The 20182-nt window shown below is 37.7% G+C and overlaps 1 protein-coding gene across 10 annotated transcripts in view; it reads left to right on the forward strand.

Moving 5' to 3' along the window:
• Positions 1–20182, forward strand: part of PTPN4 (protein tyrosine phosphatase non-receptor type 4) — a 201095-nt gene that overhangs the window by 25404 nt on the left and 155509 nt on the right. For all 10 annotated transcript variants that reach the window (XM_027965040.3, XM_042243967.2, XM_015093457.4 and 7 more), the window contains exon 2: positions 5839–5993. In XM_027965040.3, the coding sequence (XP_027820841.1) occupies positions 5856–5993 (138 nt within the window). In that variant the 5' untranslated portion in view covers positions 5839–5855. The remainder of the gene's footprint in view (positions 1–5838; positions 5994–20182) is intronic.

Raw genomic sequence — 20182 nt, forward strand, 5'->3', positions numbered from 1 at the left:
CTGTGATCCTTATTATTTCCTTCCTTCTGCTATCTTTGGATTTTGCTCTTTTTATAAGTAACTTCTGTTCAGTTCAGTCACTCAGTCGTGTCCAACTCTTTGTGACCCCGTGAATCGCAGCAAGCCAGGCCTCCCAGTCTGTCACCAGCTCCTGGAGTTCACTCAGACTCACATCCATCGAGTCCGCGATGCCATCCAGCCATCTCATCCTCGGTCCTCCCCTTCTCCTCCTGCCCCCAATCCCTCCCAGCATCAGAGTCTTTTCCAATGAGTCAACTCTTCGCATGAGATGGCCAAAGTACTGGAGTGTCAGCTTTAGCATCAGTCCTTCCAAAGAAATCCCAGGGTTGATCTCCTTCAGAATGGACTGGTTGGATCTCCTTGCAGTCCAAGGGACTCTCAAGAGTCTTCTCCAACACCACAGTTCAAAAGCATCAATTCTTCGGTGCTCAGCCTTCTTCACAGTCCAACTCTCACATCCATACATGACCACAGGAAGAACCTTGACTAGACGGACCTTAGTCGGCAAAGTAATGTCTCTGCTTTTGAATATACTGTCTAGGTTGGTCATAATTTTTCTTCCAAGGAGCAAACGTCTTTTAATTTCATGTAACTTAGGTTGTTTATTTGAAGGTTTTTTTGGTTTGTTTCTTGAGGTGTTTGCCCTAAACTTCCTTCTTAGAATTGTTTTTCCTGTGTGCCATAGATTTTGGAAAGTTGGGTTTTAATTTTTATTCATCTCCAGGTATCTTCTGTTTTCCTCTTTGACTTCTTCATTGACCCAGTAGTTTTTTTTAATAGCATGTTGTTTAGTCTCCACATGTTTGTGTTTTCCCATTTTTTCCCTCTCTAGTTAATTTGTAGTTTAATATGTTTTGGTTAGAAAAAATGCTTCCTATAATTTCTGTCCTCTTAAATTTGTTGGGACTTATTTTGTGGCCTAGAATGTGATCTGTCATGGAGAATGTTCCATGTGTACTTGAAAATAATATGTATTCCACTATTTTCAGATGAAATATCCTATAGATATCTACTAAGTCTGGTCTAATGTGTCATTTAAGATGACTGTTTACTTACTGATTTTCTGACTGATTGATCTGTCCTTTGATGCAAGTTGGGTATTAATGTTCCCTACTATTATTGTATTATGTTGTCAATTTCTCCATTTATATCTGTTAATATTTGCTTTTACGTGTTCCTATACCAGGAGATATATACTTACAAATGTTCCATCCACTTGTATTGATCTGTTTATCATTATATAATACCCTTCTTTGTCTTTTGTTATAGATTATTTTCAAGTCTAGTTCCCCCAGCTTTCTTTTCATTTCATTTGCTTGGGATATGTTTTTCCATTCCCTCACTTTCAGTCTTTGTGTGTCATTAGCTCTGAAGTAAGTCTCTTATAAGCAGCACGTAGATAGGTCATTTTAATCTAATCAGTCACCTCATCTTTTTTTCCTTTTTAAATTTAAAGTAGTTTGTATTGCATTATAGTTGCTTTGCAGTGTCGTCTTAGCATCAACTACATAGAATGAATCAGCCATACGTATACATGTATCAACTCCCTTTTGGATCTCCCTCCCATTTAGGACACGATGGTGCATTAAGTAGAGTTTCCTGTGCCATGCAGTATGTTCCCATCAGTCATCTGTTTTATACACAGTATTGATAGTGTATATGTGTCAGTCCCAATCTCCCAGTTCCTTCCATCCCACCCCTTTCCCCCTTGGCATCTATTCATTTGTTCTCTATGTCTGTGAGTTTATTTCTAATTTGCAACCAAGGTCATTTATACCATTTTTATAGATTCCACATATATGCCTTAATATTCTATATATGTTTGTCTCTTTCTGACTTATCAGTGACCTTCACTCTGTAGGTCACTCTTTCTGCCTTACTTCACTCTCTAGGTCTATCCAACACCTATGTCTTTTGATTGGAGTTTTGGTCAGTTGACATTTAAAATGATTATTGTTAGATAAATACTTCTTGGCATTTTTGTTGTTTTCTGTGAGTTGTTATTCTGTGTTCTTCTTAGTATCATTTCTTCCATTGTGATTTTATTTTATTTAGTGGTATGCTTGTGTTCCTTTCATTCTGATTTCCTGTATCTATTGTAGGTTTTTTATTTATGGTTACCATGGGATTCATATGTGTTGACATATAATTATATCTACTTGTTTTAAACTGATAGTTACAGAAGTTCAAACACATTTTAGAAGATCTACGTTTTTAACTCCCTTTCCCTACATTTTGTGTTTTTTAATTCATATTTTACATCATCATATTTATCCCTGAACAGTTCTTTGCAGTCATGATTGATTTTATGATTTTTGTCTTTTAATCTTCATAATAGCTTATTTAAATAGTTGATCCACAACCTTTACTATATATTTGGCTTTTCTAGTGTGGTTTTTCCTCTTCTATAAATTCTTCTTGTAGCTTTATCTTTTTCACTTAGAGAAGGCTCTTTACCACTTCTTTTAGAATTGATTTAGTATTGATGAATTCTTTTAGTTTTTGCTTCTCTCTTCTTCAATTCTGAATGATAATCTTGCTGGGTAGAGTATCCTAGGTTGTATTTATTCCCCTTTCTGCACTTTAAATATATCATGCTACTCCCTCCTGGCATGCAAAATTTCTGCTGAAAAATCAACTTAAAACCTTATTGGGAGTTCCTCTGTATGTGACTCTTTTCCTCTAGAGGATTCCCTTTATTTATTTATTTATTTTATTTTTTATTTTTTTACAGTGTTGTATTGGTTTTGCCATACATCAGCATGAATCTGCCATGGGTGTATACATGTTCCCAATCCTGAACCCCCATCCCACCTCCCTCCCCATACCATCCCTCTGGGTCATCCCCATGCACCAGCCCCAAGCATCCTGTATAGAATCCTCTTTGTCTTTAACTTTTGCGATTTTACTTACAGTTTGTTTTGGTCTCTTTGGTTTTCTCTTTTTGGGATTCTGTGCTTCCTGTACCTAGATACTTGTTTCCCTCTTCAGGTTCAAGAATTCTTCAACCATAACTTCATCAAATATTTTCAACCCTTTTTTCTCTTTCTTCTTCTTGACCTCAATAATGTGGATAGCATATGCTTAATATTGTCTTAGAGGTTCCTTTCTCATTTTTGAAAAAATTGTTTTTGTTTTTGCTCCTCTGATTGAGTAATTTCCATTATTCTATCTTTCAGAGTGCGTATGCTTTTTTTTTGTATCACCTGGTCTGCTGTTAATTTCCTTCCTTTTCATTTCAGTTATTGTATTCTTCAGCTCTGACTGATTCTTCTTTATATTTTCTGGTTCCTTGTAAGATTTCTCACTGTGTTCATTTGTTCTTTTCCCAATTTCAGGCAGCATTCTTACTATGAATGCTTTATCCAGTAAATTATTTCTTCCATTAGTTTTTTTTTTTTTCCCCTTCTTCTTTTCCAAGGTTTTCTCTCATGTTCTTTCATTTGAGGCAAATTTCTCTCTTTTCATTTTGGTTAACTCTCTGTGTCTATGAAATTGGGTGAAGCACATTATCTGTCCTGGTCTTGAAGGTATATTGACATGGGAGTGTCCCTATACACTGCAGATGCCCTGTGACTTTGGTAGGAGAGCTGGATCTGAAGTGAGCACGGATCACATGTTCACTCAGGGTAGACTCACAGCTATCATCTTGGTAGGAGATGAGACTGGAGATGAAGGTGCTGGAGCTGTTCTCAGGTTTGAGCCAGAGCTGTGCTTAGTGGTTGTCACTGCCCTCTTGGGCACAGAGTCACGTCCTACCATGCTGGGGGAAAAGCCCTGAAGTCTGGGTCTGAGGTGGTTCTGTTCCCTTTAAGTGTGTTCTCTCTCCCCTCTCAGCAATGGGACTGTTGTCCCAAAGGGGAACAGCACTAGAGCAAGAGGAGCTGGTATAGGCCAAGTTGTTTGCAAGGACGGTCACAGCATGCCACCCAGAGCTCATTACAGCCCCCATCAGTTGTCTCCATTAGTATCAGCAGTGGTTGCACGCTCCCTATTCAAGTGCAGTGTCTTGTCCAAGCCAACACTGTCCCCTCCAAGTGTGCACTATCCTTGACAATGCACACTAGCCTTCACTCTGCTGCTGGAGCTGTATCTCACAATATTGTGTGAGTCCTGGTATGACTGCTCCCCACCCCCACCTCCTGAAGTTTTCAACTTTTAAAATTATCCACATTGAGCTGCAAGCAGTTTATCAGCTGAATTCAGTCTTTCCTACCTGAGTGCTGGTTTCTGTGGCACTTTCTGCTTCAAATCTCTGCTCCCATAAGCTGTGACTCATTGTTTTTGCCTATTTCTCCAATCTTTGCAGTTTTCCCTGTGTCCTCTTATGGGTCTAGGAACGGTTGCTGATTTTCCAGTCTGTTCTGCCTTTTTTTTTTACTTGTTAGGACAGAATGAGGACTTCTGAGGTCTTTACGTATGGAACTGGAAATCACTGCCAGTCACTGTCTTTTTTTTTTTCAATTCTTCCATTTTATTTTTTATATTTATTTACTTACTTATTTTTGGTTGTGTTGGGTCTTAGTTGGGGTGAGTGGACTTAGTTGCCCCAGGGCATGTGGGATCTAGCTCCCTGACTGGATATCAAACCCACCTCCTCTGCACTGGAAGGCAGATGCTTAACCACTGGACCACCAGGGAAGTCCCAGTCAGTCACTGTCTTTTAATTGTGAATTTTACTTCGCTAGCCCATCTCTGTCAACGTGCCAAAGCTATTTTCTTCTATACAATTTTTATCCATATATAACATTGACATTTACTCCTAGCTTTAATCATTTTGACATGAGCAGTATGGTGTCAACAGTATTATTGAATACCATCGATTTGAATTGCAATTTATTATTAATTTTTACTTATTAAATTTCTCAGTACTTATTGCTTACTCATATATAAATAAGAATTCTATAGAGTTGTGTTTATTTGTAGTGTAGTTTGTTTCCTTTATCCATTTGTCTTTTGAAAGAGGGAAGTTTTATGGATTTTAAACTGCAAATTCTTGAATGTCTGAAAATGGCTTTAGCCTTATTCTTTTATATGAATGCTGATTTTGAGGGAATATTTTGACGGAATAGAATTCTGTTTCATATGATTTTCTTTCAGAACTTAAAAGCTACATTTCATTGTCTTTTAACATCATAACATGCCAAAAATGATACGATACCAGTTTTTCAGGGGATTTTTCGGTAGGCAGTTTTTGTTCCCTGTTAAGTTAAAAAATTGAGAAGCAAAGGTCTGTAGTCTTAACATTTCTAATTTGCTTTTGTTTTCCTAAGAATAGTTCTATTAGAATTAGTTTGAATTTGAAGATAGGTAAGATGAAGGGTATAGTTATATTTTAAAAATCCAAACTAATAAACTCCCATTTCCCCCCCATATCTTAAGCTTGAATAAAAGGAAAGCCCCTCGGAGTGAAATAACCTTCCCTCCTGTTGTCATCCTGCAGTGTCTTTTTAATGCTTGCGTCAGTGAGTAATGGCCAGTTGCCTGAGGTAGCATATTTTCCTTCCTCCTTTTTGACTACGCCTGAATTTATGTATTTTGAGTTGGAATATAGCTTCCTCAACAGTTTGTTTATTGTCTTCTTAATGGACAGTTCAAAATAAAGCTCCTCCTCCAGGCAATTGTAATTTTAGTTTCGATGATGAGCTAAAGATGGTGTCTTCTTTTATACCTACAGTTCCTATCCAGGTGTTTCAAAATTTGTAATTGCTTTTTAACTGGTTGTTGAAAAGTATATAATAACTTTGTATCTTTTTATATAAATAATTTATATATTCAAGTATCCCTTTATTTAGTTAATTTTTTTTTTCACCCTAGACCTTGTGCGGACAGTAATGACCTCACGTTTCCGATTGCCTGCTGGCAGAACCTACAATGTACGCGCATCAGAGTTGGCCCGAGATAGACAGCATACAGAGGTGGTTTGCAACATCCTTCTTCTGGATAACACTGTACAAGCTTTCAAAGTTAGTGTAAGTATTTTATGTCTTTAAAAATTTTGATATTTTGGTTATAAATCTGAATTTATACTGAGTTTTAAAGCTAAAATTGTTTAATTATAGTACAGTTTGAAAAGCCTTATTCAGTGGGGAAAGTCTTGTTAGTTTGGATTTGTAACTATGAAATACACATTCTAAATTCAAATCGGGTCTATTAAGAGGTTGACAAGCCAGCAGTGGATTATTAGTGGAGCACATCAGTAGTATGTGGGTACATGCATATGTGTGCTCAGTTGTGTCAGACTGTAGCCTTTGAAGCTCCTTTACCCATGAAATTTTTCCAGCAAGAATACTGGAGTGGGTTGCCATTTCCTCTTCCTCTTCCATTTTTTGCATATTCCCGACCCATGGATTGAACCTGCATCTTCTGTGTCTGTCGCGTTGGAGGCAGATTCTTTACCACTGAGGTTTTTGTAAATGTGTTTGAAAGTATGAACAAAGGCATTCCTCTTTTTTTTTTTTTTTAATTTAAATGATTTCAAACCTATAGAAAGGTGAAAGAATAATACCCACCTACCCTTCTTGCCTGGAGAATCCCATGGACAGAGGAGCCTGGTGGGCTACAGTCCGTGGGGTCACAAAGAGTTGGGCATGACTGAACCGACTTAGTGTGCACAGTCAAAAGACTCTGGACAGGCCTGGAGTTCCACCTGCCAGCAACACTGTCCTTCCTCCTAATTTAATAACATTTGGAAACCACTGACCTATTGAATAAGGTCCAGGGTACTTATTTAAATGTGCACATAGTTTTATATAGGAGAGCTAAGCAAATTGGGGCTTTGAAGAGTAAACAAAATGAAGTGTGATAGCACTGAGGTGCCTTAGAAGGCACGTTTCTTACTATTCCTTTGGAACCCAGCAATTAAAAGAGAGAGAGATCTGCCTGGTGGCTCAGATGGTAAAGCGTCTGCCTACAATGTGGCAGACCCGGGTTCAATCCCTGGGTTAGGAAGATCTCCTGGGGAAGGAAATGGCAACCCACTCCAGTATTCTTGCCTGGAAAATCCCATGGATGAAGGAGCCTGGTAGGCTACAGTCTATGGGGTCGTGAAGAGTCGGACATGACTGAGTGACTTCACGTCACCTACCCTTTTCCTGGATTGACCTGTTGTTAACATCTTGCTTGTTTCTTTTATCTTTCTTTTTCTCTCTTTATTTTCCTAGCCTTCTGAAAGTAGATGATACACTTTACCTGTGTTTCAGGAGCCTATTGTGTTTGTCATTCAGTCGAGTCCTACTCTGTGACCCCATGGGGTACATACAGCCCATCAGGCTCACCAGGCTTCTCTGTCTGTGGAATTTTCCAGGCAGAATACTGGAGTGGGTTGCCACTCCCTTCTTCAGGGGATCTTCCTGACCCAGGGATGGAACCCGGGTCTCCTGCATGGCAGGCAGATTCTTTACCATCTGAGCCACCAAGAAAGGCAGCCTAAGAATCTCATAAATTACTGCTATGCCATTGTCACATCCCCAAATTTAACATTATGAAAACAGTAGTACCTAATACATAGTCCATATTGAAACTGGAATTCCTCATTTCTGCATCTCCAGGATAAAACTTTGGTCTGCTTCCTGCTGTTACCCAGGTATTTCTAGACTTTGAAATCTTTATGTAATATAGAATATTAATCTTCAGAATTCCTCCCTTTTGTAATAGCATGGATAGACTTCACACTAAGTGAAATCAGTCAGAGAAAGGCAAATATGGTGTGATTTCACTTACATGTGGAATCTGAAAAAAACCTGAACTCAGAGAATAGAATAGTTTTGGCAGGGCCAAGAGATGGGGAAGATGGGGAGATTGGGTTAAGCTTTCAGTTATCAGATAAGTAAGTTTTGGGGAGCTAATGTACAACATGGGGTCTAATGGCAACAGTACTGTGTTACATGCTTGAAAGTTGCTAAGAGGATGAATCATAATTGTTCTCACCACATACTGTGCTTATGTTACATTTGCTATCTGACATAGTTTTCTTGTTGTGTACTTTAGTTGATAATAGTTTTATATTTTTCAATGTAATCAGTATGCTATCTACTTATTCTTTCAGGAAGATATATATTTAGTATATTTATTTTATATATGTTTAGATCTTTTTCATATGTTTTGTATACTTAAATATCATTTGTAATAGAGTTGAGTATATTACTAGGAACTTTCTGTATCATTACTTTCGGATATCAGAAAACTTATAGGAAACAATATAAGAAATTGACTGTTGGATATGTAATATATTTATTCCTCTTGGTGTCAGGTCTGGAATCATTCAGAGTGTCAGAGTTGCTTTGCACTTCTGTTACTGATGCTGCATATTTTAATCTATGTGAACAGTTCCCTAGTTACGCAACTTACAATCTGTGCAGTGGGTCATGATAGCCTGCACACTAGTAGAGGAGCTTAAAGTTTACTAGCTATTCTTCCATGTCCATTAAGTACCTGTAAGTCTCAGAAATCTCCATTGTGGACAGTTCTAGATTCTCCAGCATCCCTTCATTAGCAAGGAGAACCACTCTGTTTTGTTTGGAGATTACCAGTGAGTGATTTGTAACATCTTAGTTGTTGGAGCCATTACTTTGCCTAAAGATTTTTATATCATAGGTAAAATATTCATTGTTGCCGAAGCCTGCTTTTTTTTCCATCTGATATTCATCTCATTGAAGTTTTTCCTTTATATTTTTCTGAAACTGTTGTGCTAAAGGCATTGATAGAACTTTATTAGTTCTCTCTCTTTCTCTGTGTGGACATAGGAGTGACATAAGCTCATTACTGTTATTTCATTTTCAAATTCTGTTTTCATGGCCACTCATTTTACTGTAACCGGCCTATAGATCTGTCTCCGTCATGCCCTAAATTACCATCAGTTTACCAAAAACATGTTTCTATTAGAAACTTTAAAATGGATAGTATCTGTACTACAAAAGCAGAGACGTTACTTTACCTACCAAGGTTTGTCTAGTCAAAGCTATGGTTTTTCCAGTAGTCATGTATGGATGTGAGAGTTGGACCATAAAGAAAGCTGAGCACCCTAGAATTGATGCTTTTGAACTGTGGTGTTGGAGAAGACTCTTGAGAGTCCCTTGGACTGCAAGGAGATCCAGCCAGTCAATCCTAAAGGAAATTAGTCCTGAATACTCTTTGGAAGGACTGATACTAAAGCTCCAATACTTTTGGCCACCTGATTGGAAGCCCTGACTCCTTAGAAAAGACCCTGATGCTGGGAAGGATTGATGACAGGAGGAGAGGAGAATGATAGAGGATGACATGGTTGATTATGATGGTGATAGAGGATGACACGGTAGATGAGTCAGTTGTATCACCGACTTGATGGACATGAGTTTGAACAAGCTTCAGAAGTTGGTGATGGACAGGACTAGCATGCTGCAGTCCATGGGGTCGCAAAGAGACGAATATGGCTGAGTGACTGGACTGAACTGAATTTGTATTATACATGGATTGATTTCAGTCTATGATGATTTTCTCCTAATTTCTGTTTTTATTTTTACTTTGGTAGAGCTGTTTAGCAGTAGCCTGTGTGACAAGGAAGGGTTCTATAGAACCAGCCTGTTGCAATTATTAGGACCGTGCAAGAAATTATCCCAAAACTTCATGGCGTGTTTATTATCCTCAGGGATTCTGTGAGTCAGGGGTCCAACAGAGATGATTTATACCTGCTGCTGCGTATGTTGGACCTCAGCTGAAAGACTCAAAGGCTGGAGGCTAAAATTGTTTGAAGTCTAGCTCACTCGTATTACAGTTGCCTGAGACCTTAGATGGTCATCTGTATGTGACCTTTCTGTGTCCTGAGCTTCTTCACAGCACAGTGACTGCCTTCTAAAAGTAAGCATCCTTAGAGACAGCACCAGGATGTGGCCATATTACCTTTTCTCATCTGGTCTTGAAAGGCACATAATGTCAGCTCCATCATACTCCATTTGTCAAGACTATCACAAAGTCACACTTGGGATCAAGGAAAGGGGAATAGACTGTCAGTTGATGGAAAGTAGCAAGGTTCTAGAAGATCACATGGGGTCAGACAACTACTGTAGACTCTTTGGGGAAAGTATAATCTGCCAGCGTGTCCCTCTGGTGGGAGGCTTCCATCTAATACATTCTCTTCACACAACTATACCTGTGTTCGCCTTCATATGTTCTTAAGAATGTTCTCCCACAGTTGTCTCCCTTGCTACTTGAAAGATGGCTGGCATATTAGAGGTCAGAGATAAGAGGGAGATTTAATTTTTACTGTCTACCTTTTATATCATTTAAATTGTTTTTCTGGGGTTTATATATTTATTTTATATGTGAACATTTGTAAAATTGACATATATAGTGATATTTGGAAAAACTGAAAAATACTCAAAATGTATGATCATTTATTTAGCACACATGATTCAATGCACAGTTCTGAGGCACTTCATAGGTAGCAGTACTTAAAGACAAAACAAGACTTATGCGGTGAGGATTTATGTTTGTTTCTTTTTCTTTTTGTCCACATAGCATTATTCCCTCAGCTTCCTTTTTGTTCTCTTTGTTATGTATCTCTGATGTACTCAATAAAGAATAACTGATAATTTTTTATTGAAGTATTGATTAATTTATAAAATTATGTTGTTTCTGGTGTACAGTGTAGTGATTCATTTTTGTTGTTGATTATATTCCATTATAGTTTATTATAAGATACTGGGTATAATTCCCTATGCTATACTGTAAGTCCTTGTGGCTTATCTAGTCTATGTATGGTAGGTTGTTAATTCCATACCGCTAATTTGTCCCTTTCCTTTAGTAACCACATGTTTGTTTTCTGTATCTGTGAGTCTGTTTCTGTTTGCATATATATTCACATGTATTATTTTTCAGATTCCACAGAAGAGTGATACATAGCATTTTTCTTTCTGCTTACTTGATATGATAATACCTAGGTCCATCCAGATTGCTGCAAATGGCAATAATGTAGTCTTTTTTATGGCTGAGTAATATTCCATTACTCAGAGAATGGAGAAGGAAATGGCAACCCATTCCAGTAATCTTGCCTGGAGAATCTCATGGACAGAGGAGCTTGGTGGGCTGCAGTCCATGGGTCGCAAAGAGTTGGGCACGACTGAGCGACTTCACTTTCACTTTAATAGTCCATTATGCATATATACCACATCTTCTTTATTCATTCATCTATTGATGGGCACTTGGCTGAATTCTTTTCTTGGCTGTTATAAATTGTGCTTCTGTGAACATTGGGGCACATGTATCTTCAAATTACTGTTTTTGCTTTTTCCAGATATATACCCAGGAGTAGAATTGTTGGATCATATAGTAATTCTACTTTTAATTTTCTGAGGGACCACTATGCTGTTATCCATAGTGACTGCATCAATTTACATTCCTGCCAACAGTGTGTGAGGTTTCCCTTTTCTCCACATCATCTCCAGTATTTGTTATGATTTTTTGATGATAGTCTTTCTGACAATTCTGAGGTGATACCTCATTGTGGTTTTGATTTGTGTTGCTTTAATAATTAACAGTATTGAGAATGCAGGCAAAATACTCTTTGATGTAAATTATCACAATAATTCCTTAGCTCAGTCACCCAAAGCAAAAGAAATAAAAGCAAAAGTAAATAGGATCTAATTAAACTTGAAAGCTTTTGCACAGCAAAGGAAACTATTGACAAAATGAAGACAGCTTATGAAGTGGGGAAAAAAAAATATTTACAAATGATATGACTGAAAAGGGGTTAATATCTAAAATATACAAACAGCTCTTATAACTCAATATCATAGAAACAAACATTCTAATCAAAAAAATGGGCAAAAGACTTGAACAAACATTTTCCCAAAGAAGACATACAGATGATTAATAAGCACATGAAAAGACGTTCTGCTGCTGCTGCTAAGTCGCTTCAGTCGTCTGCGACTCCATAGACGGCAGCCCACCAGGCTCCGCTGTCCCTGGGATTCTCCAGGCAAGAACACTAGAGTGGGTTGCCATTTCCTTCTCCAATACATGAAAGTGAAAAGTGAAAGTGAAGTCACTCAGTTGTGTCCAGCTCTTCGTGACCCCATGAACTGCAGCACACCAGGCCTCCCTGTCTGTCACCAACTCCCGGAGTTTACCCAAACTCATGTCCATTGAGTCAGTGATGCCATCCAACCATCTCATCCTCTGTCATCCCCTTCTCCTCCTGCCTTCAAGCTTTCCCAACATCAGGGTCTTTTTGAATGAGTCAGCTCTTCCTATAAGGTGGCCAAAATACTGGAGTTTCAGCTTCAACATCAGTCTTTCGAATGAACACCCAGGACCTGTTTCCTTTAGGATGGACTGGTTGGATCTCCTTGCAGTCCAAGGGATTCTCAAGAGTCTTCTCCAACACTACAGTTCAAAAGCATCAGTTCTTTGGCACTCAGCTTTCTTTATAGTCCAACTCTCACATCCATACACGACTACTGGAAAAACCATAGCCTTGACTAGATGGACCTTTGTTGACAAAGTAATGTCTCTGCTTTTCAATATGCTGTCTAGGTTGGTCATAACTTTTCTTCCAGGGAGTAAGCATCTTTTAATTTCATGGCTGCAGTCACCATCTGCAGTGATTTTGGAGCCCCAATAAATAAAGTTAGCCACTATTCCCACTGTTTCCCCATTTATTTGCCATGAAGTGAAGGGACTGGATGCCATGATGTTAGTTTTCTGAATATTGAGCTTTAAACCAACTTTTTCACTCTCCTCTTTCATTTTCATCAAGAGGTTCTTTATTTATTCTTCACTTTCTGCCATAAAGGTGGTGTCATCTGCGTATCTGAGGTTATTGATATTTCTCCTGGCAATCTTGATTCCAGCTTGTGCTTCATCCAGCCCAGCATTTCTCATGATGTACTCTGCATATAAGCTAAATAAGCAGGGTGACAATATACAGCGTTGATGTACTCCTTTTCCTATTTGGAACCAGTCTGTTGTTCCATGTCCTAGTGTTTGAAAATTGTCATAGTGTTTGAAAATTCCAACATTGTAGTATGTGATAGATCCTTAAATCTTTTCTTTAATTTGAATATTTTGTCTCTAAGCTATAAAATATTAAGCACTAGAGAAATATCAATTAGATTTATAGTTGTGGATAAAGTCATATTTCTTGGTTTATTCTTTGATTGTTTTTTATTTTTATCACGCATGTGTAGTTCTTAGGTCTTGTATCACGTTTGTCATGTATAAGTCTTTACTGATAAAGACATTTATTTCTTTTTAAAAAATAAATGATAGATACTATTTTTAAAATGTATTTATTTTTATCTGTGTCAGGTCTTAGTTGCGGTACATGGGCTTCTCTGTAGTTGTGGCATGCAGACTTAGTGGTTGTGATGCATGGGTTTGCTCCACGGCATATAGGATCTTAGTTCACCGACCAGGGTGATCAGATATGAGTCCTCTGCATAGAAAGGCAGATTCTTAATCACTGGTCTACCAGGGAAGTCTCAAGACAGTTACTTCTGTTTAGAGATTTTCTTGGCAGTTATACAGTGATGAATTTAAAAGTTTTTATTTTGAAGATTTGCTAGTTCTGTGATTATACACAAGTTGTTCTCCCTTTCTGTATTACAAATTCTTCATTTGTTAAGAAAGAACACATCTTGCATAGGACATTTAGAATTAAATGAGAGTGTTTATGAAGTGTTCTGTATGTGTCTGACTCACAAGATTGATTCTTTATTGCTTGTGATCCAGTCGACCTATTCTCTAGTTCCAGAAGTGTTTTCTTCAAAGAATATTATTATTAAAATTTCACAAAATAGCCATCTCCTAATTGCTTTATACGTATATACACGTATAATTGCTTTATACGTATATATGATATTCTTACCATGTGCTTTGTACACCCAGCTTGTTTCTGGCATATTGATTAAAAACACATGTACAGAGGAACTCCTTGGCAGTCCAGTGGTTAAGATTCCATGCTCTCACTGCTGAGAACCCAGATTTAATCCATGGTCAGGGAACTAGGATCCTGAAAGTCAAGTAGCAGAGCCAAAAACAAACAAAAAGAAGTATACATGAAAATTGTAAAGATGCAAGTTTATTCTTAAAGAGTTGTCAAATGTTACATCTTTGAGAATTAGATATTTTTTATCCTGGCTACTACAGTAAATTGTCATTGTTCATGGACTTCATTTAATGAGTTATTTAGTGCATATTATACATTATGGGGAAAAAGTTTCAGAAAACAGCTGTAGGCCATTAAAATTTTGATGAATATAATGGGTTTTATTTAGAAAGATTCTGTAACTTAGTGCCCTCTACTTTAGAAATAATGTATAATTTTCTTGTTTATTTATTGTAATATGTATAATACATGTTATACAGTGTGGTACACAGATCTTTACAACTCAGTGAATGCTTATCTCCGTATGTATCTGTGGAACTACCATGCAGAGATTAAGATACTGAATACTTCCCTCAGCAAGAAAGATTCTTGTGTTAAGTATTTCTTACTCCATTTTATCTTTGCTAGGATAATTTTTGGTTAACCTTTTAATGTTATGCTTTCAATGATTACCTTAGAAATTGCAAAATTTGTCGACTTATAAAAGCCTACCTTTATTTATACAGTTGACTCTTTAACATAACATGTTTGAAATGTGTGGTTCCACTTGTACATGGATATTTTTAATGAATGCATACTGCAGTACTACACAATCCACATTTGGTTAACACTGGAGATATGGAATCATGGATATGGAGACTGTAAAGTTACACACAGATTCTCTACTATGCAGAGTATCTGTACTCCTAATCCCCAGGTTGTTCAAGGGTCAACTGTATTTATACCATGTTTACTCCAAGTCCAAAAACTTAAAGCAGTTTGAATCTGTTTACTTGTGTCTTTTTTGTTTTTTTGGTATCATTCTTATGTTTACCATTCTCCTCATATATTTTGGGGGCATCCTCCTCATGTTTTTGGGCTTCCCCGTTGGCTTAGACAGTAAAGAATCTGCCTGCAATGCAGGAGACCTGGGTTTGAACCCTGGGTCAGGAAGATCCCCTGAAGAAGGAAATGGCAACCCACTCCAGTATTCTTGCCTGAAGAATTCCATGGACAGAGGAACCTGGTAGGCTATAGTCCATGGGGTTGCAAAGAGAGAGACAGGACTGAGCATAGGATCAAAGTGGTCTACTACCAATTTAACTGGCTGTCAGAATAAAATCCAATACTATTTAGAGGAAGATAACACTCCAGAGCTTCTATACTAAGGTTGAATAGGGGTCAGCAAACCTTTCTCATAAGAAGCCAGCCCTATTAAACTGTCAATATTCTGTTTTCCTTTATATTTACACTATTTGCATCTATTCATTTCTTATATATCTGTGCTTTCATTTAGAATCTTTCCCTTCCTAAAGAACCTCTTTTATTATTTTTTGAAATAGAGTCTATTAATAAGTCTTTCAACTTTTTGTTTGTCTGAAAATGCATTTAGTTACTCCTTATTTTTGGAGGATAGTTTTTCTGGGTATAGAATTCTACATTGATAGGCTTTTTTCTTTGTAGTTTAAAGGTACCATTTCATTGGCTTTCATAGTTTCCCTTGAGAAGTAATATTTTATTCTTGTTGTTTTCAAGCAGGATGAGACATAAGTCCTTTCTCCCTCTGTTGTTTAGTTCTCTCACTTTATTTTTGATTCTAGTCTCTTGTCTATAATGTACATAGATATGGTTTTGTGTTTGTGCATTTGTCTCGCTTGGTATTCACTGAGTTTCTTGAATCCATAGGTTGATATCTTATAAAATTTGAAAATTTCTTATCCTTTACAGATTTAAATATTGCTTCTGGCCCATTTTTCCTTCTCTCCTTCTGGACTCCAGTTGCATCTGTTAGACTGTTTGACTACATCCCACATCTAACATATGTTCTGTTTTGTTGTTTATAATTTATTTCTGTGTTTTGAATAGCTACTAACTTGTTCTTGAATATGCTGATTTCATTTTTTGCTGTGGTTATTCCGCTGTTAAAATCATCCAACCAGTTCCTGTTTCGCATACTGTATTCTGCAGACATGATCATTTTTATAGATTATAACTCTCTTTTGAGGTGTTTCATATTTTAATCTATTTTGTCTATTCTGCCTCTACTGTCCATATGTTAATCATAATTATTTTGAAGCCCTTACTGACCAAGACCAACATGTAGATCCCTCATAAGTCTGTATTTTTGTTGACTGCTTTGTCTCTTGAGTATTAGTCGCTTTTCTTGCTTTATGTATATGATTGATATTGTGAGGGTAATGTAGAGTGTGTGTGTGTGTGTGTGCACATGTGTGTGTGCGCACATGTGTGTGGACCACTTTGATCCTGTGGAAACTTAGTTTTGATTGTTGGTAAGTAAGACAGATCTGTTTTAACTTTGTTTTCTTTCAGGATTTGAGCGTGGGTTGTCTAGGGTCTCAGCTCAATGCTGGTTTTTCTTCTCTGATGAAGGCTGAGCTCCATTTCTTTGGAACTGTGCAGCCTCTGAAATCTTCATTTAGCTAACAACCTCCTAACAGCCGTTCTCTCTTAGGCCTCTAGGAGCTTCACCCTATGTGTGTGCAGTCTAGAAGGCAGATGAGGACCTGGAGGGGATTTTTATGTAGATTTCTATAGCTTTTTTTTTTTTTTCACTGTTTTCCTCTAATAACCTACCCCCACCCCAATCTAGCTATCTTAGCAGTCCCAAAGTTTTCTTATCCCAGCAAGACAGCCACTTTGCTTAGGCTCTGTTTCTCTATACCATAATTTGGAAAATGCCATTAAGGATAAAGCTGGTGTGAATGTAGGATTTGATTGATCTGGATCTCTTCTATCTAGGATAATAGTGTTGTGTTGGTTGTCATCTAATGCTTATAAATAGTATTCTCTCTGTCTCTCTTTCTATATTTGATCCAGTTTCTGTAGATGGTTTATAGCAGAAGGGTATTCTAACACTAGCTGCTCCATCATGACAAGACCATAATTCTGATTGTTTTGAAATGGGAAGTATATCTCATTACATAATAGTGGATTTTGATTTGAGAACACTTAACATACTGCTATCAAGACAATACAGCAATCAAGATTGCTGGAAGAAATATCAATAACCTCTGATATGCAGATGACACCACCATTATGGCAGAAAGTGAAGAAGAACTAAAGAGCCTCTTGATGAAAGTGAAAGAATAGAGTGAAAATGCTGGCTTAAAACTCAACATTCAGAAAACTAAGATCATGGCATCTGGTCCCATTACTTCATGGTAAATAGACGGTGAAACAGTGGAAACAGTAACATACTTTATTTTTGGGGCTCCAAAATCACTGCAGATGGTGACTGCAGCCATGAAATTAAAAGACACTTACTCCTTGGAAGGAAAACTGTTACCAACCTAGACAGCATATTAAAAAGCAGAGACATTCCTTTGCCAACAAAGGTCCGTCTAGTCAAAGCTATGATTTTTCCAGTAGTCGTGTATGGATGTGAGAGTTGGACTGTAAAGAAAGCTGAGTGCTGAAGCATTGATGCTTTTGAACTGTGATGTTGTAGAAGACTCTTGAGAATCCCTTGGACTGCAAGGAGATCCAACCAATCCATCCTAAAGGAAATCAGTCCTGAATATTCATTGGAAGGGCTGATGTTGAAGCTGAAACTCCAATACTTTGGCCACCTGATGCAAAGAATTGACTTACTGGAAAAGACCCTGATGCTGGGGAAGATTGAAGGCAGGAGGAGAAGGGGATGACCGAGGATGAGATGGTTGGATGGCATCACCGACTTAATGGGCATGAGTTTGAGTGAACTCTGGGAGTTGGTGATGGACAGGGAGGCCTGATGTGCTGTGGTTCATGGGGTCACAAAGAGTTGGGCATGATTGAGCAACTGAACTGAACATACTGCTCTCTCTGTTCCTTGATTCATTGTTCACTTGAGCCAAATAGAAGGACTTGGATCTCAGTGTACAATGGTAAATATATGCATCTTACAAAATCAGGTCATTCTAAGATACATAGATTTGGCAAAGGGTATAAAATGACACTGGGACATTCTGTTGGCCCAGTGGTTAAGAATCTGCTTGCCAGTGCAGGGGACATGGATTTGATTACTGGTCCAGGAAGATCCCATGTGCCATGGAGCAGCTAAGCCCATGCACCACAACTACTAAGCCCAGGCATCTAGAGCCTGTGCTCCAGAACAGGAAAAGCCACCGCAATGAGAAACTTACATACCACAACAAAGAGTAACCCCTGCTCGCCACAAATAGAGAAAGCCTGCACGCAGCAATGAACAAACAGTGCAGCCAAAAATAAATAGCTAAAATTAATTAATTTTAAGAAATAAAATGGCAGTTGCTTTCCAAAGAATGTGGCCCTGACCAGGTGAGCCAACAGCTTGCTCTTTTAGAATATTTCAACTCACGAATTACTTGCCACATTTAAGGTACACCTTAACCCTAGATGAGCTGGGCTCAGCATCAGAGAAACTCTTTGGCTGATCAATTCTTAATGATTATTTAACAATTTTGTGTTTGTCATTTACATGTCCAGCATCTTTAAGACAATTTATTAATATTTTAACCCATAGTTTGTCTCTTAACTGCCATATTCACAGTATGCATGGAATGCAGGGCTGATATGCACTGCTGTATGGCTTGCTTAATGTTCTTTGAGGGAATAGTCATTTAAGTGTTTTTGCCATCATATGGAGTTTTTATATTGTACTGCATGTAAGGACTTTCTGTCTAGGCACTGGTTGCCAAGATTAATTTGATGAAACTCAGTGGTTAGCTGGGAGTCTGCTTTCTTCCTCTTGTTCTATGTGTGTCTCTTTTGAAGTTGAATGGCATGCCCTTCTCAGATGTGACCTGTTCTTTGGAAAAAGATATATGACATAGCTTTGTTTCTCTACTAGAATTAGCAAACAACCTGTCAGTATTCTTTGGAGTGGTGCTGGTGACCACAGAAAGAGATGGAGTTTTTTGTCACATAAGTGAGCTACAGGACTCTTTGAGGCCCCACTGCCTGTGATACCTGTGAGAGTGCCTTCCCTGGGTAATTCTCTGTCTTGAGTCCCTTTTGGACCCAACATTCCCCCAGAGGAAGCCCAGTGTGACCCTTTGCACAGAGGCTGATGCTGGGGCTTGTGGTTGGAGTCTCCTGAATACCATACTATAGAAAGGAAATTCCTTCTCAGGTTTGTACCCATTTAGGAGGTTAGGTAGTTAAGTATTTGTATATTAGAAATTTGCTTTTATATTAGAGGTAGCATCTGTTTAGCCTTATTGGAGTCTTTGCCTTTATTTAACATTATTTTTAATTAAAAAAGACTTAAAATAATTTTGCTTCCAAAAGTTTAAAACAACACTGGACTTGCATTGCATGTACACATGCAGCAAAATTGATCACTTTCAAAAACTTTTACTTATCCTGAAACTCTTTTCTCCTCCTGTTTGGGAATTCAGTATAGTAATATGTCTTCCTCTTAAATATTTTTCCTAGTAGCTGATTTTTTGACTTTTTTTGTTTGTCTTTTGAATTCCACACATAATTTTTTAATGTAACAGTTTGTTTAGTTTTCCCAAAGAAAAGCAACAGCTGTAACATATGAGGAATTAGTAGTACTGTTATGACAGACATTTTTCTGAATGTGCATATACTCCCTTTTGATGCTTCCTTTGATTTGTTTAAACTAAACTTGAGAGTGTATAGTTTTTGCTGTTTCTTTTGCAATTATTTAACTTTTTTTCCCACGATAAGGAAATCTGGAGGAGATAAGGCCCTTAATTACATTGACTAGGTAGGTACTCAAATTTGGTACTCGATTAATTTACAACTTTGGTTTCACTATGTATTCTTTTGATATTACTTTACTTTGAATTACTATGAGGTAACTTTTCTTTTCCTTCATCAAAAATACCTTGGATGGGAACTATGATAGTTCTACAAAAACATACTACATAAATCTGGTCCTGGATTCTAGGTATTGGACTATCACAGACAGATCATTTAAGCATATAGTGATGTCAAAATTAAGATCGTAAGCCCTGTATGAATTGTTACAGGAAGCATTGTGGTATGGTGTATTACAATGAAAAGTGCACAGACCTGGGAATCCCAAAGGCTGGAGTTGTATCCTGTACATACTGAGTACTTGCTCTGTGACATCGTTCCACTAAGTTG

The sequence above is a fragment of the Ovis aries genome, chromosome 2 (assembly GCF_016772045.2).
Source record: "Ovis aries strain OAR_USU_Benz2616 breed Rambouillet chromosome 2, ARS-UI_Ramb_v3.0, whole genome shotgun sequence".
NCBI lineage: Eukaryota > Metazoa > Chordata > Mammalia > Artiodactyla > Bovidae > Ovis > Ovis aries.